Source organism: Gopherus flavomarginatus, chromosome 3 (assembly GCF_025201925.1).
Source record: "Gopherus flavomarginatus isolate rGopFla2 chromosome 3, rGopFla2.mat.asm, whole genome shotgun sequence".
In the NCBI taxonomy this organism is placed as follows: Eukaryota; Metazoa; Chordata; order Testudines; family Testudinidae; genus Gopherus; species Gopherus flavomarginatus.
The window spans coordinates 202,540,315-202,562,531 of NC_066619.1; the positions used below are offsets into that span (position 1 = coordinate 202,540,315).

The 22,217-nt window shown below is 39.3% G+C and overlaps 2 protein-coding genes across 25 annotated transcripts in view; both read left to right on the forward strand.

The window, feature by feature from the left end:
- Nucleotides 1-9,796, forward strand: part of TRIM2 (tripartite motif containing 2) — a 119,424-nt gene extending 109,628 nt beyond the window's left edge. For all 20 annotated transcript variants that reach the window (XM_050946387.1, XM_050946386.1, XM_050946383.1 and 17 more), the window contains 2 exons: nt 3,440-3,580; nt 5,551-9,796. In XM_050946387.1, coding sequence (XP_050802344.1) covers nt 3,440-3,580; nt 5,551-5,703 — 294 coding nt within the window. In that variant the 3' untranslated portion in view covers nt 5,704-9,796. The remainder of the gene's footprint in view (nt 1-3,439; nt 3,581-5,550) is intronic.
- Nucleotides 9,797-13,116: 3,320 nt separating this feature from the next.
- The window catches only part of MND1 (meiotic nuclear divisions 1), a 74,495-nt gene continuing 65,394 nt past the window's right edge, over nt 13,117-22,217 (forward strand). For 2 of the 5 annotated variants that reach the window (XM_050946690.1, XM_050946689.1), the window contains exons 1-4: nt 13,705-13,795; nt 17,907-17,972; nt 20,229-20,286; nt 22,020-22,168. In XM_050946690.1, the coding sequence (XP_050802647.1) occupies nt 13,763-13,795; nt 17,907-17,972; nt 20,229-20,286; nt 22,020-22,168 (306 nt within the window). In that variant the 5' untranslated portion in view covers nt 13,705-13,762. Of the gene's footprint in view, nt 13,351-13,704; nt 13,796-17,906; nt 17,973-20,228; nt 20,287-22,019; nt 22,169-22,217 lie in introns of those variants that run through there. The other 3 variants (XM_050946688.1, XR_007773463.1, XM_050946687.1) reach the window with 3 other exon arrangements.

Here is a 22,217-nt window from a genome sequence, read left to right on the forward strand (position 1 = left end):
TTCTGGCAGTTCATATTAGCTTTTAACATCTTCCCTCCTAAACTAAAATAAAAATTAGGCCCTATTATAATACAGTGAAGTTGTTGGTCCAAGGTCTAATTCACAACGTTGGATAAGAAAGAAGGGCTTCATTAAGGACTAGGAATCTAGAGATTTAACAAATAATTTCTTCTAGATAGAGTTGATTCCTTGGATTAGGGTAGTTTTGATTTTTTTTCCCTAATGAAATAACATTTAAATGCAAGTTGTAACTAATTTTTTTTTATATCTATCAAATGTGTTTTGTTATTTTGCCCTCCTGTCAAACAATTTCTTATATTTTGTATTCTGTTTATTTTGTGAAAGATTTCCCACCCCGTCCTGCTTCCTTGAGGTATTCTCAATACATGTTTCTCTCACTTCTAGATTAAAACTAATATAACAAAGAATAGTAAAAGGAGGCCACATGTTAAATGTATATCTCATTTGTCATAGATACATAGGTTTTAAAACCGGAGGGACCATTTGTGACCATATTGTGTTATGCCCTGTATAACACAAGCCATAGAATTTCATTCAGTAATTTCTGCATTGAGCAGGATTGGTCACTGGGTTGGTGATGTCTACTGCAGCCCTAAGAAGAGTCCTGGTTCATGACTGGTTAAAAAGTCCTATGACAAGTCATTACATTTCTGTTGCCTCAGGTTAGTAATATATAGGGCAGGAATGATGGTTACCATTCAGCTAGCATATCGGAGATGGTGTATGCTGATGGGAGACCACTGAGTTTGGAAGAAGCTATTACTCACCTGCATAATTATTTTTTTCTGGACTTCAAGCTTCCTCTCCAATTTGGAATGCTAGTTTTTTCTCTTCTCTCCTGCAAAAAAACATAAATCAAACACACTCCACCACTCCCACACACCCAAAAAGAATGCTGCTATGCTTCAAGAAGTTCTCAGAGGTATGAAATTAAATATATTTGGGTGAAATCCAGACTCCAGTGAAGTCAGTGGAAGTTTTGATACTGACTTTTAATGCAGCTGGGATTTCATCCATTAACTTCCCTGTTCTGCTGAATATCAAGATTTAGTTGTCTTGATCAATATTCACATTGTAGAGCCACAGATTTTAACATTGTACTTCAAAAATGTTACTGATTATTGTCACATGAATAATAAAAGGTACTGTAATTTACTATCTTTAACCCGTACTAAACCTCTAGCTTTTGAATTGTGACTTTTCATATGTTTGTGGGGTGAGTTTTTTTGGAATTGGATTGGCAATAGCAACTCAAGTGGTTTGGATTACAACAGAAAAAGCACGAGCACTTCAGGAACCAAAAAGCAGATTAGTTACATGGTATAGCAGCAGGAGGGCTCTGATTTGAGAAATTATATCTTCACCAGCAGGGCTTACTGCAGTAATAGGGGTGACTGCAGAAAGCTTCAGAAACTAGTGGCAGCTTATGAGACCCAAAAGCTAGTCAAAAGAGAAGTAAGAAATATGGCATCTCATTGATTAAATATGAATTTAAAATGCACACATTACTGTCTTCCTTGTTAGATTAAAGAGTTCCTTTCGGCCCTGATGTAATTCAGTGCATAACGATATTGTTTGTTCTATCTTGGTGGTATTAAAACAAAATTAAAACATTGACCCTTTTATTCTTTTTTTGTGTATATAATTGTCAACATATTGGAAAGTTCTGTGCATTCTGGTGATATTTAAGTTTTCTTCTTAAAAGGTGAGAGAAAAGCAGAGAGTAAATCCCTAAAATTCACCAAAAACCCTCCACTAGTGCCTCCCCCCCCACAGCTTAAGTGAAAAATCATCCCTTGACAATAATTGTCCCTCATATCCCGCCATGGATCTCTGTTTTCTTTCTTCTCTCCTGCATAGCACCCCATTTGACCATGACTGCTTCCTCTCAATGATGTCCCGTTCCTCACCAGAAATAAACACACCTCTGCCTCTTTTTTTTTTCTCTTGCCATCAATTGATTTCTCGCTCTCCCTTTCTCCCTCCACTTTTTTTTTTTTTAATCATCTCAGGAGCCAACCTTGCATACTAATTCATCTCCATCCCCCATGAATTGTTTTCTCTTTTCTTCTTCCACCTCTCCAGGTGTTTTCTTTTGCCACCTGTCTGAGAGAAGTCTCTTGTCCAACCTTTTTCTTCCATTCCGCTCTGTCATCTTTTCTGACTTGTTTTATTTATTAGCTAAGCACCTCATTTGCAGACGGGATTGTTTCTTTTCTACATTTAGCTGGTCTGCTTTCCTCCTCCTCCCTCACATAGGTTATTGGGATTTCTCCACCCATGAAACAGAGACCTGGAAAGGTTCTATCACTAATCTTGATGTGATGAGGTGACATCACTTTGGGTTGAGTGATACTGAAGAGGGATCATTTTTCTTAGTTTGCAACTGTCCTGGTTTGTCTGGGATCATGCTGGGAATTTATAGTCCCAACCAGAGACCCAGGCAGTTGGAAGAAGCCATAGATTTAAAGAAACAGTATGCACATCTTCACAGTGAACAATTGCTGTGCTACCTATACAGAGGGTGCAGCATGCTTTGTTCCCCATGGCTAGCCAGCTCTGATTGAAGGCCATGCAGAACATCCATACCAGCTATGTCCCTGCTTCATCCCACTGCTCGTTTGTTTGCACTCACTAGCTCCTAGTGTAGGATCCATGTGCCCTTCTCCTGTACACTCATAGGAGATCAGACTTAAAGTGAGAAGAGGAGGTATGTCAGTAGATCACAGGATTGGTGCGAGGCAGAAAGGCAGAATCTCTCTTCTCCCATGTATTTCCATATTGGAGAGAGAAGAGAGTGAAGGTGGGTCCTGTCTTTAAAGATCAGAAAATGTGTGGTTTTTAGAAAGGTTTTGGCTCATATTTGATTCTGGGGGAAGGGAGTACTTATTTTTAATAAACTGGTTACTCAGGGTGTAGGCTAGTTTGGGTATTGGCAGTGATTACAACAATAACTTCATTCTTAGCTGACTATTTCCCCTCTTCTCTAAACCCAAAAAATGAAATGTTAACGATTTAACCATCCGAACACAATGAAATGTAGATATAATAAAAAAACACTGGCTATTTAAAAATTAGATACATATAAGAATTACTGTGACCATATGGCATGTACTCTAATGCCTTTTGGTAAGGTAAATATAATGCTTCTAAATGAGGGCAAAACTTCCCTAGAAAATAAAATGAGAAACATAATTACCTACAGAATTATCAGGGAGTACAGAAAAGACAGGCTTATCAAGTGGGGTAGAGATTCTTGTGTGCTGGTTAATACCCAGTCTTGTACTTTGTAAGTAAAGTTGTTCTCAGCTCATTCCAGTGGCAGTGAACTGGACAACCAAAACTGCTCAGGTTAGCTAGAGTTTAAGTAATATTTGACCTAATGCCTTTTTGTTTGTTTTTTTTAAACTTCATATAGGTATATAACCAGGAAGGAGAATTCATGTTGAAGTTTGGATCTAATGGAGAAGGCAATGGACAGTTTAATGCTCCAACAGGAGTAGCTGTGGATTCTAATGGAAATATTATTGTAGCAGATTGGGGAAACAGTCGAATACAGGTAGACAAAATGTTATATATTTTTTATAGTTATTACAGCGCTTCTGGAAGGTACTGGATTGATAGTCCTGGACAATGAAGCCCTCTGTTTCTCACAAAACAGGTACAAGTTTTATTATGCCTCAGTGCTGACCTGCAGGAGCACTTTTAGGAGTGGTAGGATAGACAAACTCCATGCTCTTTCAGTTCTTAGAATCTTTGCTATGACTGCTAACAAGGCTGATGGTGCTCTTTAGTCCACTTTAGAGAATAAGAGTCTTTACCACAACAACTCCAGTGTATTTTACATAGGCCACACTTTGACAGCAATCTGAAGATTTATGGCTCTCTCGAATGAATACCAACCCTATCCCTTTGATATTTCACACTAATCTTCGTATGTTATGTACCTCAGAACTGGGACACAGACATATTGCAATGTTCAGGGTAGGGAAAACTGAACAATGAAATTGCTGAATGGCGCAGGTATTGGTGCTATTTGAGCAGCCAAATAACTTTTTAATATCTCACAAGAAATACTGGGCTGCCAGATATTTTATTTTGCCAAGAAGCACTTCTAGTTCTGCCTGCAGGGCCTAGCTGACAACCTTTCAGCCATCTGCCGAAGCAGGGATTCTACTCTCTTCCTGATCAAAGCAGTGAAGGAAGGAGTAGAAATCCTCAGCTAGCCTCCATGAGGAGGACAAAAAGAATGAAATGGTGCTTTGGGGGCCTTGAAGGGGCTACAAGGTGAAGATGTGAGTGGCCAGAGACCTTCATTTCCTCCAATGGGACTGGCCTATGTTCCCTAAGATTATTTTTCTTCTCATAGCCTGGGCCTCTCATTTTATTTTTAACTTGTCTTCTGAGAGAAAGGCACAGTAACCTTCTAGTCTGTCTCCGCCTAGGCTTTCTCGTGGATTTCTGGCAGACCCATTTCCTCCATCCTGACTCTTCAGTTAGTGACTTGGGAGCCTGCTCCTCCTAATCTGCCTCCTCGGAGATGAGTAGATTGGTTGCTCCTACTTTCTGCAACAGCAGACTGAAAACCCTACTCTGCTTCTGCCACCACTGGTGTATACTGGTCCTTTAATACTAGGGCTGAGATACTCCATAATGCACTGGACTATACAAATCAGTTGAAGTCAGATGAGAAATGATATACAGCTACTGCCCAAAGGGAGTTTATACAGTACCGTACAGGTACTAATAAAGGATAGCCCCTGTAACTGACGGTAGGGGACATACTTAAATAACAGAAAAAAGAAAATATTCTGTTCAGGCACTGAGACAAATCTCCGGTAGCTTTTTATTGTTATATATTTTTTTCACCTATTGAGAAAATATTCTGCATTTGTGATGAAAGTTGCACTGCTCTGTTTCTAGTATGAATCACAGTCCTTTCTCCATTTATGCTCTCCCTTGCCAAAGAATATCTAATAAGCAACTAAATATATGTATCAGCAGAGATGCTTCAGCTGGAGTTCATGTGATATAAAAAAAGAAAGATACTGGCAGGAAATTCTCTGTGAAAGGCCCTCAATTTTGTAATCTATTCCTTGCTTTTGCTGCACCCTGAGGACCTATCTGCTAGGATTTGAGAGAAGTGTGATGAAGGCTGATACTTTTAGGGGAGGGAGGTGGGTAGTGGTGGTTTGATTTATCAGGGATAGTTATTTTTGGAATGAGGAACAGCTGCTGGTTTTATTTTTAATTTGATTATATGTTTGTTTTTTGGCAAAGGCACCTACAGCCATAGATAGGCTTTCTAATTTATTATAAGTAGAAATAAGTATTTTTAAATGTGAATTTTTATATTTGAGAATAGGAGGTCAAGTTCTGTTCCCATTTACACTGGTAGAAATCCAGAGTTCCTGAAATCTGTGGAAATATTACAGATCTACACTTGTCCAGCTGAGAGCATAATTTGCTCCATTATTTTTATCCCTATTAATACAGATAACATTACTTATGTGTTTTCTCTCCTTAAAGGTTTTTGATGGAAGTGGATCTTTTTTATCCTACATTAACACATCTGCTGACCCACTTTATGGTCCCCAAGGTCTGGCGCTAACTTCAGATGGCCATGTTGTAGTTGCAGACTCTGGAAATCACTGCTTCAAGGTCTATCGATACTTACAGTAATAGTGGGCTCTGGAGCTGCCTGGCCCTTAACAAACGACTGGTTTAATCGATCTCTCTGTGGGGGATGTGTACTTTAATTATTTTTTAATGCTGAAGGAGTCTCCAGTGGACTTTTCATGTTTATTTCCAAACTTACCTTGTTTACATAGGACTTGCACTTCTTATGTTCCTCATTGAATTTATTGTACGGGTTAATAAACAAAACCCTCCTTTGCTGAATTCATTAGGACAACAAAATATTAAACATGTGAACTGCAGCTTGTGGAACAGAAATTTAAGTAGTTGACTAATTTTGCAAATAAAATACAATGAAAATATCTACACTATTTGAAGGGGTTTATTTAACCTGTGAAGGGTAGCTCCCATTCAGAGCTTCCAAATTTGAAAAGTGTCATTGTTATGCATTATTTAGTCCAACAGTGAAAACTGGGAGTCTTTTAGATCTCATTATCATGGTAGGTATTGCACATGTAACATTCTTCAGTCTTAGTAACTATAACAAATAGGCTCTGTTAGTAAAGATATACGGTTAAGTCATGCAAAATCCTTCCAGCTCTATTTGCCAGACCTAACACAGCTCAACTTTTAGTATTATACCAATCAACGCAAATGTCTTACTCTTTGTGAGATTAATGAAGGATTGTTTCATGTGCTTGTCTCCAACCCCTCCTACTGCTCAGTGTGTTGTAAGCTCTTTCTAGAGACCTAAAATTTCCACAGCTTTGGAAAAAGTGCACTGTAATGATACTTTAGTTACTGCTGACTTTCTGTAGAATGACAGATCCATTAACACCAAACAAAGTCATTAGAATCAGGGTCATTATAGTGTCATATCCTCATGTATGCAATTCTTCCATACATGTTCTTTGGCATACTTTCTAAAGGCAACTCCGTATATTCATCAACATATCACACAGGACAGACAGCCACACAGGTACTCCTTTGGAGGACCCACATTGTACAACCAAAGGAACTGTGGTTAACAAATGTTGTATGGTGATAGCCAAGGGTTATCAAAGCTATTTAACTCAAGAAAAGTACATTACAAATAAGAGTGAATTGAACCAATTTCCGAAGTCCTTAGTCAATGAGATGTTTTTCTGAAGACAAAATAAGGACCGCAGGATTTGTCCCATTATGTATGTGTGTGTGTTTGTTTGACACAGGAATAAAGAAAGTGAGTGTCAGTGATTTCAGCAAGCCATTTGAGGATGGCAACACTCTAAAAAGGAGTCCCCCTCACAATCTCTACTATACTTCTGAAACTCCAATTTAATTTAAAATGCTTAGTCATATGACTTACTTAAAATAAAGGCAAATTTTGTATTTTCCTGTGTATAATGTGGACCTGCCCATTTTAAGAAGCACTAATTTTATAAAGAATTGTAAAGTCGAGTCTCAAAAGATGTGTTTGATACTGTTCAGGAATACAGGGTCATGCCCTCTCTTGACCCGGTGCAGAGAGGCTGTGGTCAGTATGGTGCCAATGGCTGAAATAATCTTGGAGTAGTACCTTTTCTTTATTTAGGAATTTTTTATTTTGTTAAAAGAGGAAAGTAGATGGGGGACCATCTTAAGTATGTCGGCAAAATTGAAGTTGATTTTTGTTAAATTACTTGTATTATTTTGTTTCTAACAAGTTAAATCTGTTGTTTCAAGCTTTCTTGAGAAATGTGCATAACATCAATTTTCCATAAAGAGCAGACCTTGAAAATTGGTAATAACATTTTCTAAATTTTTAAAAACCAAGCAAGTATCATCAAGAGGGCAAGGTATTTTGTGTTTGAACTTAGTTTGTCCTAAAATTCTGCAAGAAGGCTAGAGTTCCATCCATTATTTCACTATGAATTATCCTCTTAAACTTCTAGATCCTTCTAGAAGGATCCTTCTAGCCAACACTCTGACACACAATCACTCTGTCATTGGAGCACTTGGAAAACTATTAACATACATATAGAATATTCTTGTTCCTTAGTAACATTTCAACTGTATTTATTAACCAAGAAAAAAGTTCCATCTATTTTCTCTGTTAAGGCCTTGAATAAAATTTTAAATCTATTGCTGTAGGTTATTTTTAAAGGACGGTATTAATTTGACCCAAAATTTAGATTTTTGTAAAAAATATTTTTACTAAGGTTAAGATAAATGGAAGAGTTTTCATGGAAAGAAGGGAAAGTGGGGAGGGGAATCAGTACAGGCCAAATCCTCCATTGACACAGAAATTCTGAGGCCCACAGGGATCAGTCCCTAAACGGTGTGTTGAAAAAGTTCTATAAAACGCATACTCAAGATACCATTTCATATGTATGTACATTGTTCCTCTAAAGATGTTCAGAAAATAAGAGAGTTCTTTAGATCTGATATTAATTAATAAATAAGGCTTTAATTAATCTATGTCAATCTGTCATATCTTGATGAAATCTGGAACTCTTACATAATCCATTTACTAACACATTAAAGGGATGTGGCCTTCTCCTTCTAGATCCTTGTTCATTTTTTGTGTTGAGTTTTCAGAACCTGTGATCAATGCAGCACCCACTGATGCTGACCAGTGCTGGCAACTGCCCCTAATCTGAATTCAGCTTACACAGCAAATACTTCCCAATTGCAGTTTTAAATTCAGTAATAGATATCATGCAGTCCCTTTACACTGCCAACCTTATCTTCTCAGAACAAGATAACAGAGAAACGTGTTGTTTTCACAGTGTGCTTTTGAAACCTGGTCAGCTAAAACACTTGGATAAAAGACCCTAAAGACAGCAATCATGGTAGAAATTTAATAATATTTTATGGTGACAGATTCTTTTCTCTTCCAATTAAGTAACTGCCAGAATTGCACTATTAGGTCTACTGAGCTATTAGCATCTATCAAAGGCTCCAGGTAGAACACGCCTCCTGTACTGCTATGTACACCCTAACTGTTCCACTGACTTCAGTGGAATACTAGGAGATTGGCAACACAGCAGAGGAGTGGTGGAGGTATGAGTTCTGTTTAAACTATGAAAGTAATGTCAGATGGTTTTCTGGGAGTTATGTTATCTGCAGTATTTTAGGACAAACTAGTGGACTATATATTTATTACTTTTTCTTCCATTTCAAAAATTATCTGTTCAGTTAAATCCTGAACAAACACTAATGCATTTTTTTACATTGATTAAGTTTCAGCAATGTAACTGAAAAGGAAAATGAAGATGGTTTGAGGCAAACATTGTCTAATAGTGTTTGGAGACTTGTTAATTAGTAAATGCTGGTATGTTCTGTAAAAGTTACAGGGCTTTCAACCTTATAATTGTGTTAATATTTTTTTATAACTATAAGGATCTAGTGTTGCCATAATGAAAACTATAAGTGCCCAGTAAGTTTTATGTTATAAGGAAATTATTTTTGTTTATGGATGATGACAAGTTATGAAGTCATGATATACATTCAGAACTTTCTTGAAGATGAATTGTGAGCAGTGATTATTTGGTCTGTTTGTGGAGATTATATGAAAGATATTTGTACTTAGAGTAGGATGATCCTAAATTTGGCTATGATGTTTCTGATGAATTTACAGCACTTCAGTTAATGTTTGTGAGCAACACAGCCTTAACCCTGATGCTTTTGCTTTATGACATGGGAATGTTCCATATTTTGCATAGCATACAGCAATTCCCTGTGCTAGAAATCTGTATCACTGAATACATTATACCTTTCCAGCCCTAGAAGTGAATATACATTTTAAGTTTTGTACATTCCATTTTTGTAAATCAGTTTCATATGTTTTGTGTATAGAACATATAAAGTCTTGTATTCTCAAACTGATATTGAAATATTCTAGCCATTTGTTCTTCTCTACTCTCCCCCCATCCTCCTCGAGGACAAAATACAAACCGTTTGCTTAAGGTCGAGGATGAAAGATGTGCGTCAAAAGCGTTTGTATGTGTGTAGTTTTAGCTTCATGTGTGCCGTGGTATTTTTGATGCTTTAGCCTACAATAAAAACTTATAAAATTTAATCCATCTTGGAAACCTAGGAAAAATCACTCACATGTTGTATCTTACCACACGCAAAAATTTCAAATAATAAAAATAAAGCTTGCTTCCTCTGTTTATTTTCAGAGTTGTACTTATTTGTCAGTGTATTATATTCCTTGTTCTCACAGATATCCACACTGTTCTGAGAAAGGGGCAATTGTTTTAAAAGGAGAACCTCTTGCCACAGATCACTAGGCAGGAAAACTGTTTCATATGTATTTTGGTCCTTATCACATATACACAGAGGAAGAATAGGATTTTTTTTTCTCTTGTCCTCTGTTTTTGAATGGTTTTTATTGATTAGCAGGAATATGATTAAGAACTGTAGGCCTTGTTCCTTTAAGTCATTAAAATGTGGTACCTATTCAGCTACCTATTCAGTAGTCTTTTAAGATCCATACTTCCACTTGTTCTGTATGCTCTGTTAACACTGACTTTGTCTACTGCAGCCAGCATTTTAGAAAAATAACAGTATTAGAAAGGCACAGAGTTGGCATAATGGACCAGTTCAATCAGACTCCTTCGCAATGCCTACATCTTATTGGCCTATGTTACCTTTCTCTTTGGATAATACTTGGGATTCCTTCTTAGTCTCTGGTGAAATCATCGAAAGCTGGATCCTGTGAAAAGTCAGTTTGGTCCAACAACCCACTTAACAAATAGCATAGGTTCTTTTGGTGCAGCAGGGATGGCTTGGAGACAGCTGGGTTGCACAGGCTTATGGGGAGTCAGGCCTAGTGTGTTGATAGCAGGACACTCAAAAGTGCAGAGCACCTCAAAGGACAGAAGCAGTCACCCAGTTTCTCTTGTCTTTGGCCAGCACTAAGTAGGCATCATTTTCCCTTTCTTTACTGCACATCTCAGAATGTGTCAGATGACATTTCAGGGCCTCCAGTTTTTCTTCCTAACACAAAATTTACTAGTGTAATGGATCTGTAAGGCTTTGTTCTTATTAATCAAGTCTCACATTAATTAATATATATATGGCTATGAAGAACAGTGCAACACTGAACTTGCCAGAGCACTCTATCTGTTTTGAAACTTTGGCAGTACACAATCCGTTCTGTTTGGCTGCCAGCTAGAACAAAACACAATGACGCAGAGCAGTATTGGCCGGAATTTCAGAGATGCTGAGCACTTGCTACTCCCGTGGAGGAGGAGGAGAGAGAACATGAAAAGGAAAAGAGGAGAGAACACACAACTTTTGGAGGTGGGAGGGAAGAATTTAGTCAAGAAATCTGTTCAAAGAAACCAGAGAGCTATTCAAAACGTTCTTAATTTTTGCACTAGCATTTCTAAATAACAGAAAAGTGCTTAATGAAATATTTGCCTAAATGACAATGTCCGGGTCCTTCAGTACCTTACTTTGCTATTCATTATAATACGTTGTTTAGTACTAGTACATTATTTTATATTAACTGTTCCACCTCAGTTAGTCCTCTGCAAACATGGGCAACTTTTTCTAATACTCTTGTTAGTCTTTCCATGAAGACCAAATGCCCTTACTCCACTAAACTGAATACTTTTGAATTGTGTAACTATTGGTTTATTCTGTATCCAAAATTTCTCCTTTAGGGGAACTTTTACCAAATACTTTATGAAAAAAATCTTTCACATACAAAAACTGTTTTTAACAAAGTTGCAAAGCACTTAAAAGACAAGAACTGCCAGAATTAAGATTATTTATTATTTGTATTATAATAGCACATAGGAACCCTGCTCATGGAGCAGAACTCCACCATGCGAGGCAATATACAAAAAGATGGTCTCTATCTCAAGAAACTTCCAATCAAGGTTGCCTGTGCAAACTTTACTCTACTCTCCTGTGACCATGCACTATGATATTTAATTACATGATTACATACTGTACTCTTTTCCACATGACACCTTCCTCATTCAGTGCACAGAATTGACAGTGCTGTATGTGATTATGTAATTAAAGACTGTATCACAACACATACTTTAGTGCATATCTAAATCATAATGCAACTTTAATTCTGGTATTTCCTAACTTTTGAGTGTTTGACTTTGCAACCTTTTAATGTGGCTTTTGTACGTAACCTTCTGGGGGTGGGTGGGTGGGTGTGTGGTTTTTTTTGTGTTTTGTTTTTTTTTAGTACTGATAAAATGAATTGTCATGTATATTATTCCCCCAATGTGGATCATCAGCAAGTTTGGTGCATTAACATCCACAGCGTTTGAGCTAATGGGGTAAATAGGGTAATGTATGGACCAACCACCACTGAGAAATATAAGACATACTTTTGCTGGTGGGTTTCACAGCTATCCTCTGACAGCAGAGAGAATATTTCTAGTGCTGGAGGGAAGTGTACTCTAGTTGTTACATATCCTTCTTTCCCCATCCCCTATCCTTTTCTGCTTCTGGGCCCTAGCATGCATCTGTGCAATCTTTCTCTGCCCCACAGTCCCCTATCCCTGCCCCAAAGCCTGACTTTACACATCCTCTGCATCCAAGTCAAGCTATTCTCCTCTATGCTGCCTGGGCACCAGCAGGAAGAGGCTGAGAGCATAGGAAAGACAGTCTCCCTGCTCTTAGTTCCTGTGCCTGACATAATAGCAGCTGCTAAGAGTAATTCCAAAGAAAGGGCTGCTCAGTCAGGTCATGTGAGGTGAAAATTGGGGTACACAAGGCAAATCAGACTCCTCAAAAGGGTACAGTGGACTGGAAAGCCTGAGAACCACTGTGTTAGATGAGATAAAACCAAAGTTTGGTACAGTAGTTTAAAGCTCCTATGGCTTTTTCTTGTTGTAGCTATAATAGGGGTGCTACTCTGGATATCTGAAAGGCTCACGTTCTGGACCCCTTGCAGGCCAGAACCACTACATGTAATCAGGCAATATGTGGAAGCTTGGTTGGTCACTTTCTACTGTGTGGCTAATTAAAGAACTCAGCTTTCCACAAACTAGTACTCTGAGTATACATTTTTATGAGTGACATATCTGAATATTTGGATGCTAATATTTTAATTGTATTGTTAAATTATTAACCTTAATTTGGGATATGGCAGATTACGTTCCCTATGTATTTTATGACTTTAAAACCTAACTTTGTACTTTTGGATCATTTAAGTATTATACCCAGATGTATAGGTACTCTTTCCTTAATGTGGGTATTAGATAATTTCAAAATTAGCTTTAATAAGTTTTACTGTAGGCACTTTCCTATGCTTGGCTATGAAAATTAGAGGCACCCTGAGGGAGGTGTGTGTCATTTTTGGAAACCTATAGGGAGAACAAGCAGCCCCAGATGAGTCAGGGAAATTAATTCTGGCAATTTTCACGTGATGTACGTTTTGAATTGGAGTATGTAAAAATCTGATTGTGGGGCTGCACGCAGGAGCCAGGAAGGAGGTTAAACGAAGCAGGAAGACGCAGAGGGAGCAAAGGGAAAAAGGTCCGGCCTGCACCCGCTCCTCCTCTGGAGGCGGCAGGCGGCGCTGTGAGCCGCGGAAGCGGAGCCACCCCCACCTTAGCTTCCAGCTGCCCTTTGCCTCCCGGCGGCGGCGCGGAAATCAAATTTCGGCGCCTGGCCGGGCCCTCAGCGCCGCCGCCGCTGCCACCCCCCCTCCCCGGGCCCGACTCCCAGCTCCAGCGGGAAGGAGGCGACATGGTAAGCGGCGTTCGCTCCGGCTCCTCCCGCCCGGGAGCCGCGGACCCTCAGCGGGCGACTGCCGGGGCGTCCCTGCGGGAACCGCGCTCAGCCGCTAGCGCGGGTGGGCGGGGACTGAGGCTGCCTGAGGCGCTGCTCGGGTTATGGCCTGGGTGCGCCGAGGGGATGGTTGGGGAGCCCGTGGCCGCCTGGGCCGCCCCGTGCAATGGACAGACGGGGTGCGCCCGGAGCCGCCTTGTCTGTGCTGAGCTGTGCTAGAAACGGCCTCCCCCGGCTCCTGCTGCGCCTCTCGGAGCCAGACCCGGGCCGCAGCGCCACAGCCCTGGCCCTGGCCCGTGTACTGTGCGCGGGCGGAGCGTGCAGCCCCCACACTCACTCTTAGGGGCTCCAGACCAGCTTCTTGAGTCGTCTTATGTCGGCGGGGGCGCAGTCGGACAAGAGCCAAGTCGTTACAAGTTTAGTGTAACCCAATTCTAAACACCAGGCTTCCTGCTGGAGGAGGAAATGCGGACTTTTAATGGGATTTCATGGGAGGTAATTAACTTGTGGAACTCACTACCACAAGATCTCATTGAGGCCCATAGCTTAACAAGATGGGGGGAAAAAGGGGCTCCCCATTTATTGGGATAAGCAGTATCCCCACCCCGGTTATGTTATGTAGGGGATGAAATAGCCACCACTTTCCAGAGGTTGGGAAGAAACATCCACAATGAGCAGATTATCCCATGATTGTCCATTACTGGGGTTTTTTGTGTCTGTATTTGGTGCCCTGCCCTGCCCTGCCCAAGACAGGATACTGGAGTAAATGGACTGATTAGTCAGTATGGCAATTCCTTATGCATGGCAATTCCAGCTTCTTTCATAATAATTAGTTGTGATATCACCAATATAAGTATGTGGCAGGGATGAATAAATCAGATGGGAGGAGTTTATGTAAAAAAAATACACAATTTAACAAAGGCTTTAGTCAAATAAACTTTTATTACAATGAATTATATTGTTTTAGCTGGATGCATAAGTGACTGCTGAATAAACTAACCTCCAAAATTAAGATTTTGTACAATATAATTTAAAAAAAATCCAAAGCAGTCTTGCCCTTGTCCATGACTACAGATGATAAATTCAAACATTTGTTGCTCTTTCGTATTACCTGTTTCAAAGTGAAAAAACTGTGAAACTGACAAGAATTCCATCACTTTCACTCTGCTGAAGCTTTGATATGATATGGGTAGCTGAGGCAAGGCGTGATCCTCCCCTGCCAAAGTCCTATGTGCCCTGAATGCTACCTACCTTTTCTAGGAACTCACCAAATTCACTTTCCTACTGATGAGTGTTTATAAAGATTATGCAGAATATTTTCCAGTACATAATCTGATGCAAGTGATGAGCTACCACTTTTTTCTTATGGGCTTTAAAGGGATGCTATCAACTTAAAAAGTCACATTTCTGTTTAGAAACATTTTATATCCTAGTAATTAATATAATTGAAAGAGATTGGAGAAGAAAATACTTTTCAGTTTTACTTTTGTGTATTATACAGCGCTTTGTATATAATCAGTTCCAGTGTGTCCCTATATATTCAATCAGTTTCCCCTGCTAATTGTTTGACACAGCATGATGAAAAGAAAAATATTTGAAAAATGGAGCACAGGATCTGTTCCAAGAGGTGAATATAGCTGAACCTCTTGGTAATAGTGACTATAATATAATTAAATTGAACAACCCTATGGTGGGGAAAACACCACAGCAGCCCACCATGGTAGCATTTGATTTCAGAAAGGGGACTACACAAAAATGAGGAAGGTAGTTAAACAGAAATTAAAAGGTACAGTGCCAAAAGTCAAATCCCTACAAGCTCCATGGAAACTTTTTAAAGACATCATAATAGAGGCTCAACTTAAATGTACACCCCAAATTAAAAAAACAGAGAGAACCAAAAAAGTGCCACCGTGGCTAAACAACAAAGTAAAAGAAGCAGTGAGAAGCAAAAAGGCATCCTTTAAAAAGTGGAAGTTAAATCCTAGCAAATGAAATGTAAAAATATAATTAGGAAGGCCAAAAAAGAATTTGAAGACTAGCTAGACTCATAAAGTAATAGCATTTTTTTTTAAGTACATCAGAAGCAGCAATCCTGCTAATCAGCCAAGGGGGCCACTGGATGATTGAGATGCTAAAGGAGCACTCAAGGGCGATAAGGCCATTGCCAAGAAACTAAATGAATTCTTTGCTTCAGTCTTCATGGTTGAGGATATGAGGGAGATTCCCAAACCTAAGACAGTCTTTCTAGGTGACACATCTGAGAAATGGTCCTGACTGAGGTGTCATTAGAGGAGGTTTTGGAACAAATTGATAAACTACACAGTAATAAGTCACCAGGACCACATGGTGTTGACCCAAGAGTTCTGAAGGAACTCAAATGTGAAATTGCAGAACTTCTAACTGTGATATGTAACCTATCATTTAAATGAGCTTCTGTACCAAATGACTGGAGGATAACTAATGTGACGCCAATTTTTAAAAAGGGCTCCAGGATGATCCCGGAAATTGCAGGCCTGTAAGGCTAACTTCAGTACTGGACAAATTGGTTGAAACTATCGTAAAGAACAGAATTGTTAGAGACACAGATGAACATAATTTGTTAGGAAAGAGCAAATGTGGTTTTTGTAAAGGGAAATCATGCCTCACCAATCTACTAGTATTCTTTGAAGGCATTAACAAACGTAGATAAGGGTGATCCATTGTATATAGTGTACTTAGTTTCAGAAAGCCTTTGACAAGGGCCTTCACCAAAGGCTCTTAAGCAAAGTAAGCTGTCCTGAGATAAGAGGGAAGGTCATTTCATGGATCAGTAGCTGGTTAAGAGATAGGAAACAAAGGGTAGGAATAAATGGTCAGTTTTCAGAATGCAGAGAGGTAAATAGTGGTGTCCCCCAGTGGTCAGTACTGGAACAAGTACTATTCAATAGATTCATCTGGAAAAAGAGGTAAACAATGAGGGGGCAAAATTTGCAGATGATACAAAGCTACTCAAGATAGTTAAAGGGACCTCACAAAACTGGGTGACCGGACAGCAAAACGACAGATGAAATTCATTTTTGATAAATGCAAAGTAATGCATGTTGGAAAACATAACCCCAACTATACATATAAAATGATGCAGTCTAAATTAGCTGTTACCATTCAAGAAAGAGATCTTGGAATCCTTGTGGATAGTTCTCTGAAAACATCCACTCAATGTGCTGCGGCAGTCAAAAAAGCCAACAGAATGTTGGAACTGGTTAAGAAAGGAATAGATGATAAGACAGAAAATAGCGCATTGCCTCTGTATAAATCCATGCTATTCCCACATCTTGAATACCGTGTGCAGATGTGGTCACCGCATCTCAAAAAAGATATATTGGAATTGGAAAAGGTTCAGAAAATGGCAACAAAAATGATTAGGGGTATGGAGCGGCTTCCATATTAGGAAAGATTAATAAGACTAGGAATTTTCAGCTTGGAAAAGAGACGACTAAGGGGCGATATGATAGAGGTCTATGAAATCATGACTGGTGTGGAGAAAATAAATAAGCAAGTATTATTTACTCCTCATAACACAAGAACTAGGGGTCACCAAATTAAATTTATAGGTTTAAAACGAACAAAAGGAAGTATTTTTTCATACAGTGCACAGTCAACCTGTGGAACTCTTTGCCAGAGGATGTTGTGAAGGCCAAGACTATAACAGGGTTCAAAGAAGAACTAGATAAATTCATGGAGGATAGGTCCATCAATGGCTATTAGCCTCTATTTGCCAGAAGCTGGGAATGGGTGACGGGATTGATCCCTTAATGATTACTTGTTCTGTTCATTCCCTCTGGAGCACTGGCATTCACCACAGTCGGAAGACAGGATACTGGGCTAGATGGACCTTTGGTCTGACCCAGTATGGCTGTTCTTATGTTTTTAATAAAGATAATGTGATTGTTAAACCACAACATTGGAAAGGTGATTTGAAGGGAGATACAGTATCTGAAAACTACTCTAACTTGTATTTTAAAATGGCCTAAATTTCATATTGGCTATGTCATTTTAACAGGAAGGAAAGAACAATATTCATGGAAGTAAATGAGTCAGACAAAAAGCATAAGTCTCACACTATAGACTAAATAGTAGAAATCGCTCTTTCAACTACTTTAAGGACAATTGGGCATTGGTACCAACTACCAAGAGACTGGAATTGCCATTTCTAGAGTTAGTAAGGCAAGACAGACAAGGAACTATAGGGATGTAGTAAAATGCATTGAAAACTACCTTGCAGTGAAGTGAGGTACGGGATGAACTAGATTATACAACAAATCAGTCCCAAACTTAATATCTTTGAAACAATTGATATATTTTGAATGGATTAGCCTGGCATGGCTTTCCTTTGTGAAGAAGTCCTGTTTTAAGAAGCATTGTGGTATAGTAGAGTATTAAGGGAGATGTCAAGGAAATGCTTCTTCTAGATGTGAATTCTGAATGAAATGTTAATTCTAAAGATAGTATTAAAGTACTGAATACATGTTCTATTGTAGTCCAAGAAAAAGGGACTGAGTGTTGAAGAGAAGAGAACTCGTATGATGGAAATATTTTTTGAAACAGTAAGTAAGTGTTTTAATTATCATATATTTCCTGGCCATTGGGAGCATCCATAAGGAGCCAGAGAGGCTGAGTGGCCCAGGTAAGGGACTGTGATTCTGGAGTCTTGGGTTCAGTTCCTGGCTCTGCCACTGTCCTGCTGGGTGACCTTGGGAAGTCAGTTCCTGCTCTGCCTCAGTTTCCTCATGTGTAACATGCAGATAATGATACTGTTCTCCTTTATACAGTACTTTGAGAGTGACTAAATGAAAAGTGCTATACAGTAACTCCTCATTTATCATTGTTTCAATATTACGTCCCTGCTCAATTAGGGAACATGCTCCTTTAAAGTTGTGCAGTGTTCCCTTATAATGTCGTTTGGCTGGTTGCTTGTAAGATTCTGTGAAAGTGCAGCAACTTTACAAGGGAGCATTGCACAAGTTCTGCTTTTCTGCCTCCTCCCCCTCCCTCTCAGCGCTTCCCCCTTAGGACTTTGCGGGTGGGGAGGAGGGATGTGGCGTGCTCTAGAGAGGAGGTGGAGTGGGGGTGGGAAGAGGTAGGCCTGGAGTGAAGCGAGGACAGGAAGAGGCGGGCCTGGAGCATTACTGGCAAAATCTGAGCCTGTTCTCTGGGGAAGCTACCGCTGGTGCTGCAAAGGTGCTTCCTAGCGTCCTTGCCTGCAGCGGGCTGTGCCTATGTGGGGTCAGCCAGGGGCACTTTCCAACCACAGTACAGTACTGTACAGTATAATACCTTTTTTCTGCCCCCCCAAAATTTCCTTGGAACCTAACCCCCCCCCCACGTTTACATTAAATCTTACTGGACAATTGGATTCATTTAACATTGTTTCACTTAAAGTTGCATTTTTTGGGAACATAACTACAATGTTAATTGAGGAGTTACTGTGTTACTATTCTTTATTAACGTACCATAGGGGAAAATACCTTTTGATTCCATCAAACTGTAAAATATTTTAGCCAGCTTCATTTTTCCTAGAACACATTGGCCTTACTAGCATTTGTGAAACTATCAGTTGTTGATCAAAGGTGTTAGTGAGAGGTACAGATGAGCTTGTGCTAAGTAGAGTTTTGGATACTCTTTGCAGTGGATAAGTTATTGACAGTTAAGTGGAAAACCAAAAAGGTTTATTTTTTGTTTAGTGCAACGTTTTCACATTTAGGTACATAGTCAGGAAATCCAAAGTTAGATTTCCCATAACATCAGTAATTGCTGCGTACCGGCTTGTGCTTTATGTACTTCTGTTTAGTACTTCTCAAACCTTTTCCTGTAAAGGTGCTGGCATGTGTAGTGGAGATGGATGCACAAAGCCTTCTGACCTGGTACCTTAATAACCTCTAGTCCATATGCGAGGGAGCAGCAAAGTAAAATTAAATAGGAATTTGGAACATTTTCAGTGTTCGCTTTGTTCCTCAGATTCCAAATCTTGTCAGTTTCACTTTGCTGCCACAGAAGGCAGAAAGAGTCGTTAGGGATGCTCAAATTTGACAGTATGGGAGAGGGATGAAACTGGGAAATAGGAAAGGGAAGGATGAGAATGCACCTAAAAGAGAGCAATGGAAGTGGAAGAGAAATGAAGTTCCAACTCAGAGACACCTTTGTGTTTGTGACATAACTGAAATATTATTTTTTTTGTTTGTTAAAATAAATTTATAGTGATTCTTCAGTGCAAAAGCAGCTAGACTAGGAGCTGAGGATCTGGCCACAGCGCTCTTTGCCCTGAGGAGCTAGCAGTCTAAATTTAGGCATGAAGCAATTAATTAGAGTAACAAAGAAACACTGGAGGAAATAACAAAGCCTACAACAAAATAAAATCACTTTTTATTTTCAAATACTTTAGCTCTATCTTGAGGAGCATGCAGTATTTTTCCTGGAGAAATGAAAAAATACATTAGATATGCTACTTGCAGGGGCGGCTCTAGACGTTTCGCCGCCGCAAGCAGGGTGGCATGCCGCGGGAGGCGCTCTGCTGGTCGCCAGTCCTGTGGCTCCAGTGGACCTCCCGCAGGCATGCCACCGAAGCGGCGGGACCAGCGGACCCTCTGCAGGCATGGCGCAGGAGGTGGCCTGCCTGCTGCCCTCCCGGCAACCGACAGAGTGCCCCCCGCGACATGCCGCCCCAACCACATGCTTGGCATGCTGGGGTCTGGAGCCGCCCCTGGCTACTTGTGTATTTGTTGGGATTAATTTAGTAAAGAATGTAGACATGATTTAAATGAGACTGTCATTCAGAGGTGACGTGCCTTTTGTATTTTGAACAGAAAGATGTGTTCCAGTTAAAGGATATGGAGAAGATTGCTCCGAAAGAGAAAGGAATTAGTGAGTATAAACGCTTTTTCTCCCTAAAACTTGTTTAGACATTGAGAATTGTTTTGTGGATCCATCCCACTGTGTGAATTTTTATGTTTTCACATAACACTGACTTTATGATCTTTATAACAATAATGTTAAACAAAAGAAAAAATACCTAGCTGCAAGTGGTACTGGTTTGTCATGGTGGCCTAGCCAAATGTTACTTTGGAAACTGTATGTTTTATGCACACACATCCCAACCCTATGTTACTAGTAGCTGTAACTAATTTTGGGCATTAAGGCCAACATTTTCAAGTGCTGATGTCTTAAATCTAGAACCTGTATCCCTAGTTAACTACCTAAATACATGGCATGATTCTCAAAGGAGCTGAGCATCTACTGAAGTCATTGCTGAGTATCCACAGCTTTCATCTCTGAGAATCATGCCATATATTTAGATGCTTAACTAAGGATTTAGGTGTCCAACTTCAGTCACCCACATCTTAAAATTTTGGTACATACGTGTACACAATCAAACTCTCTGTTGTATTTCTCCAACAAAGCTGCAAGACTGTTCTATGCAACAAAGGTCTGGTGGAAAGTCCATGGAATTCAACAGAAGTCTTTGGATCAGTACCAAGATGACTTTATATGTTTTGTTCACTTCCAGTCTTGCTCCTATATTCATTGTATGTTTTCTCCTCTTTAGATCTGTGTTTTAGTACTGGTTTACAAACATTCACCTCCTTGATCAGCACATCTTTGTGACATGATCATGCTCCAATAATGGATTTAAAAAAAAAAGTAGTTTTTTTTTTTTTGTAAGAGCTGCAGGGAGCTCAGCTATAACCTGAAAAATATTTAGTGGTGAAATACATTTTTAAAAAATGTCAGCAGAGAATAGAGGCACTTGCAAAAGCTCTATGGAGACAAGATAGGGTTTCAGTTGGTTTCCTCAACATACTTGCAGTTCCTATTTTAAGGAATGCAAAACAATATTAAATATAGAGCAAAAAAAGTTCATTTGTATTCACAGAATTTTTAAATACAATTATTAAAAATATTGCTGTAAACACTTTCTTTTGTAATCCCTTATTGTACACCTGTAACTGAATACTTTGCCAGTAGAATCGTGGAAGCTGACACAATGCAATTTCAAGTCTATAGAAGATTACTTGTTAGCTTAATTGTAAATATGAAACAATACTTGAAAAAAACCACTTTCCTATGATGAGTGGGAAGCTTTCCCTGCCAAGTGTGGGGCATAAGTTATCAGCTTTTCAAGAATAAACATGAATTGACTTAAATGTTTCTGGCCCTTTTGATTATGGAGGATAACCTTCCGTATGTGAACTGAATATAAACTAATGCAATGTTAACAACAAGGAGTCCGGTGGCACCTTAAAGACTAACAGTTTTATTTGGGCATAAGCTTTCGTGGGTAAAAAACCTCACTTCTTGCAACAGATACTGCCATTGACTTCAAAGGGATTCTCTGCATGGAGTGGCTGTGGCACAAGATTTTTATTTTTGGTGTCTTCCAGATAGCCTATGAAAAAGGAATAAGCTTTTCAGAAATATGTATGTGTGGATTATCTGCTTTATTTATGTTGCTGTAGTTCTAAGCAATCTGCAGTGAAAATGAAAACAAGTGTAGTACATTGTCATATTTGCTACTCAGTCACATTTTAAAATAAAGTATAACTGCCTAACACATACACTGAAGAAAAAGTGCCTTTTTTTTCTTTTTTCTTTGTTAGCTGCCATGTCGGTAAAGGAGATCCTGCAAAGCTTAGTTGATGATGGTATGGTGGACACTGATAGGATTGGAACTTCCAATTATTTTTGGGCTTTTCCAAGTAAAGCTCTTCATGCCAGGAAGCGTAAATTGGAAGCACTGGAGACTCAGGTATATTTGTGTTGAGAAAAGCACTTGTTTGTCTGAATGGTATTAGCAT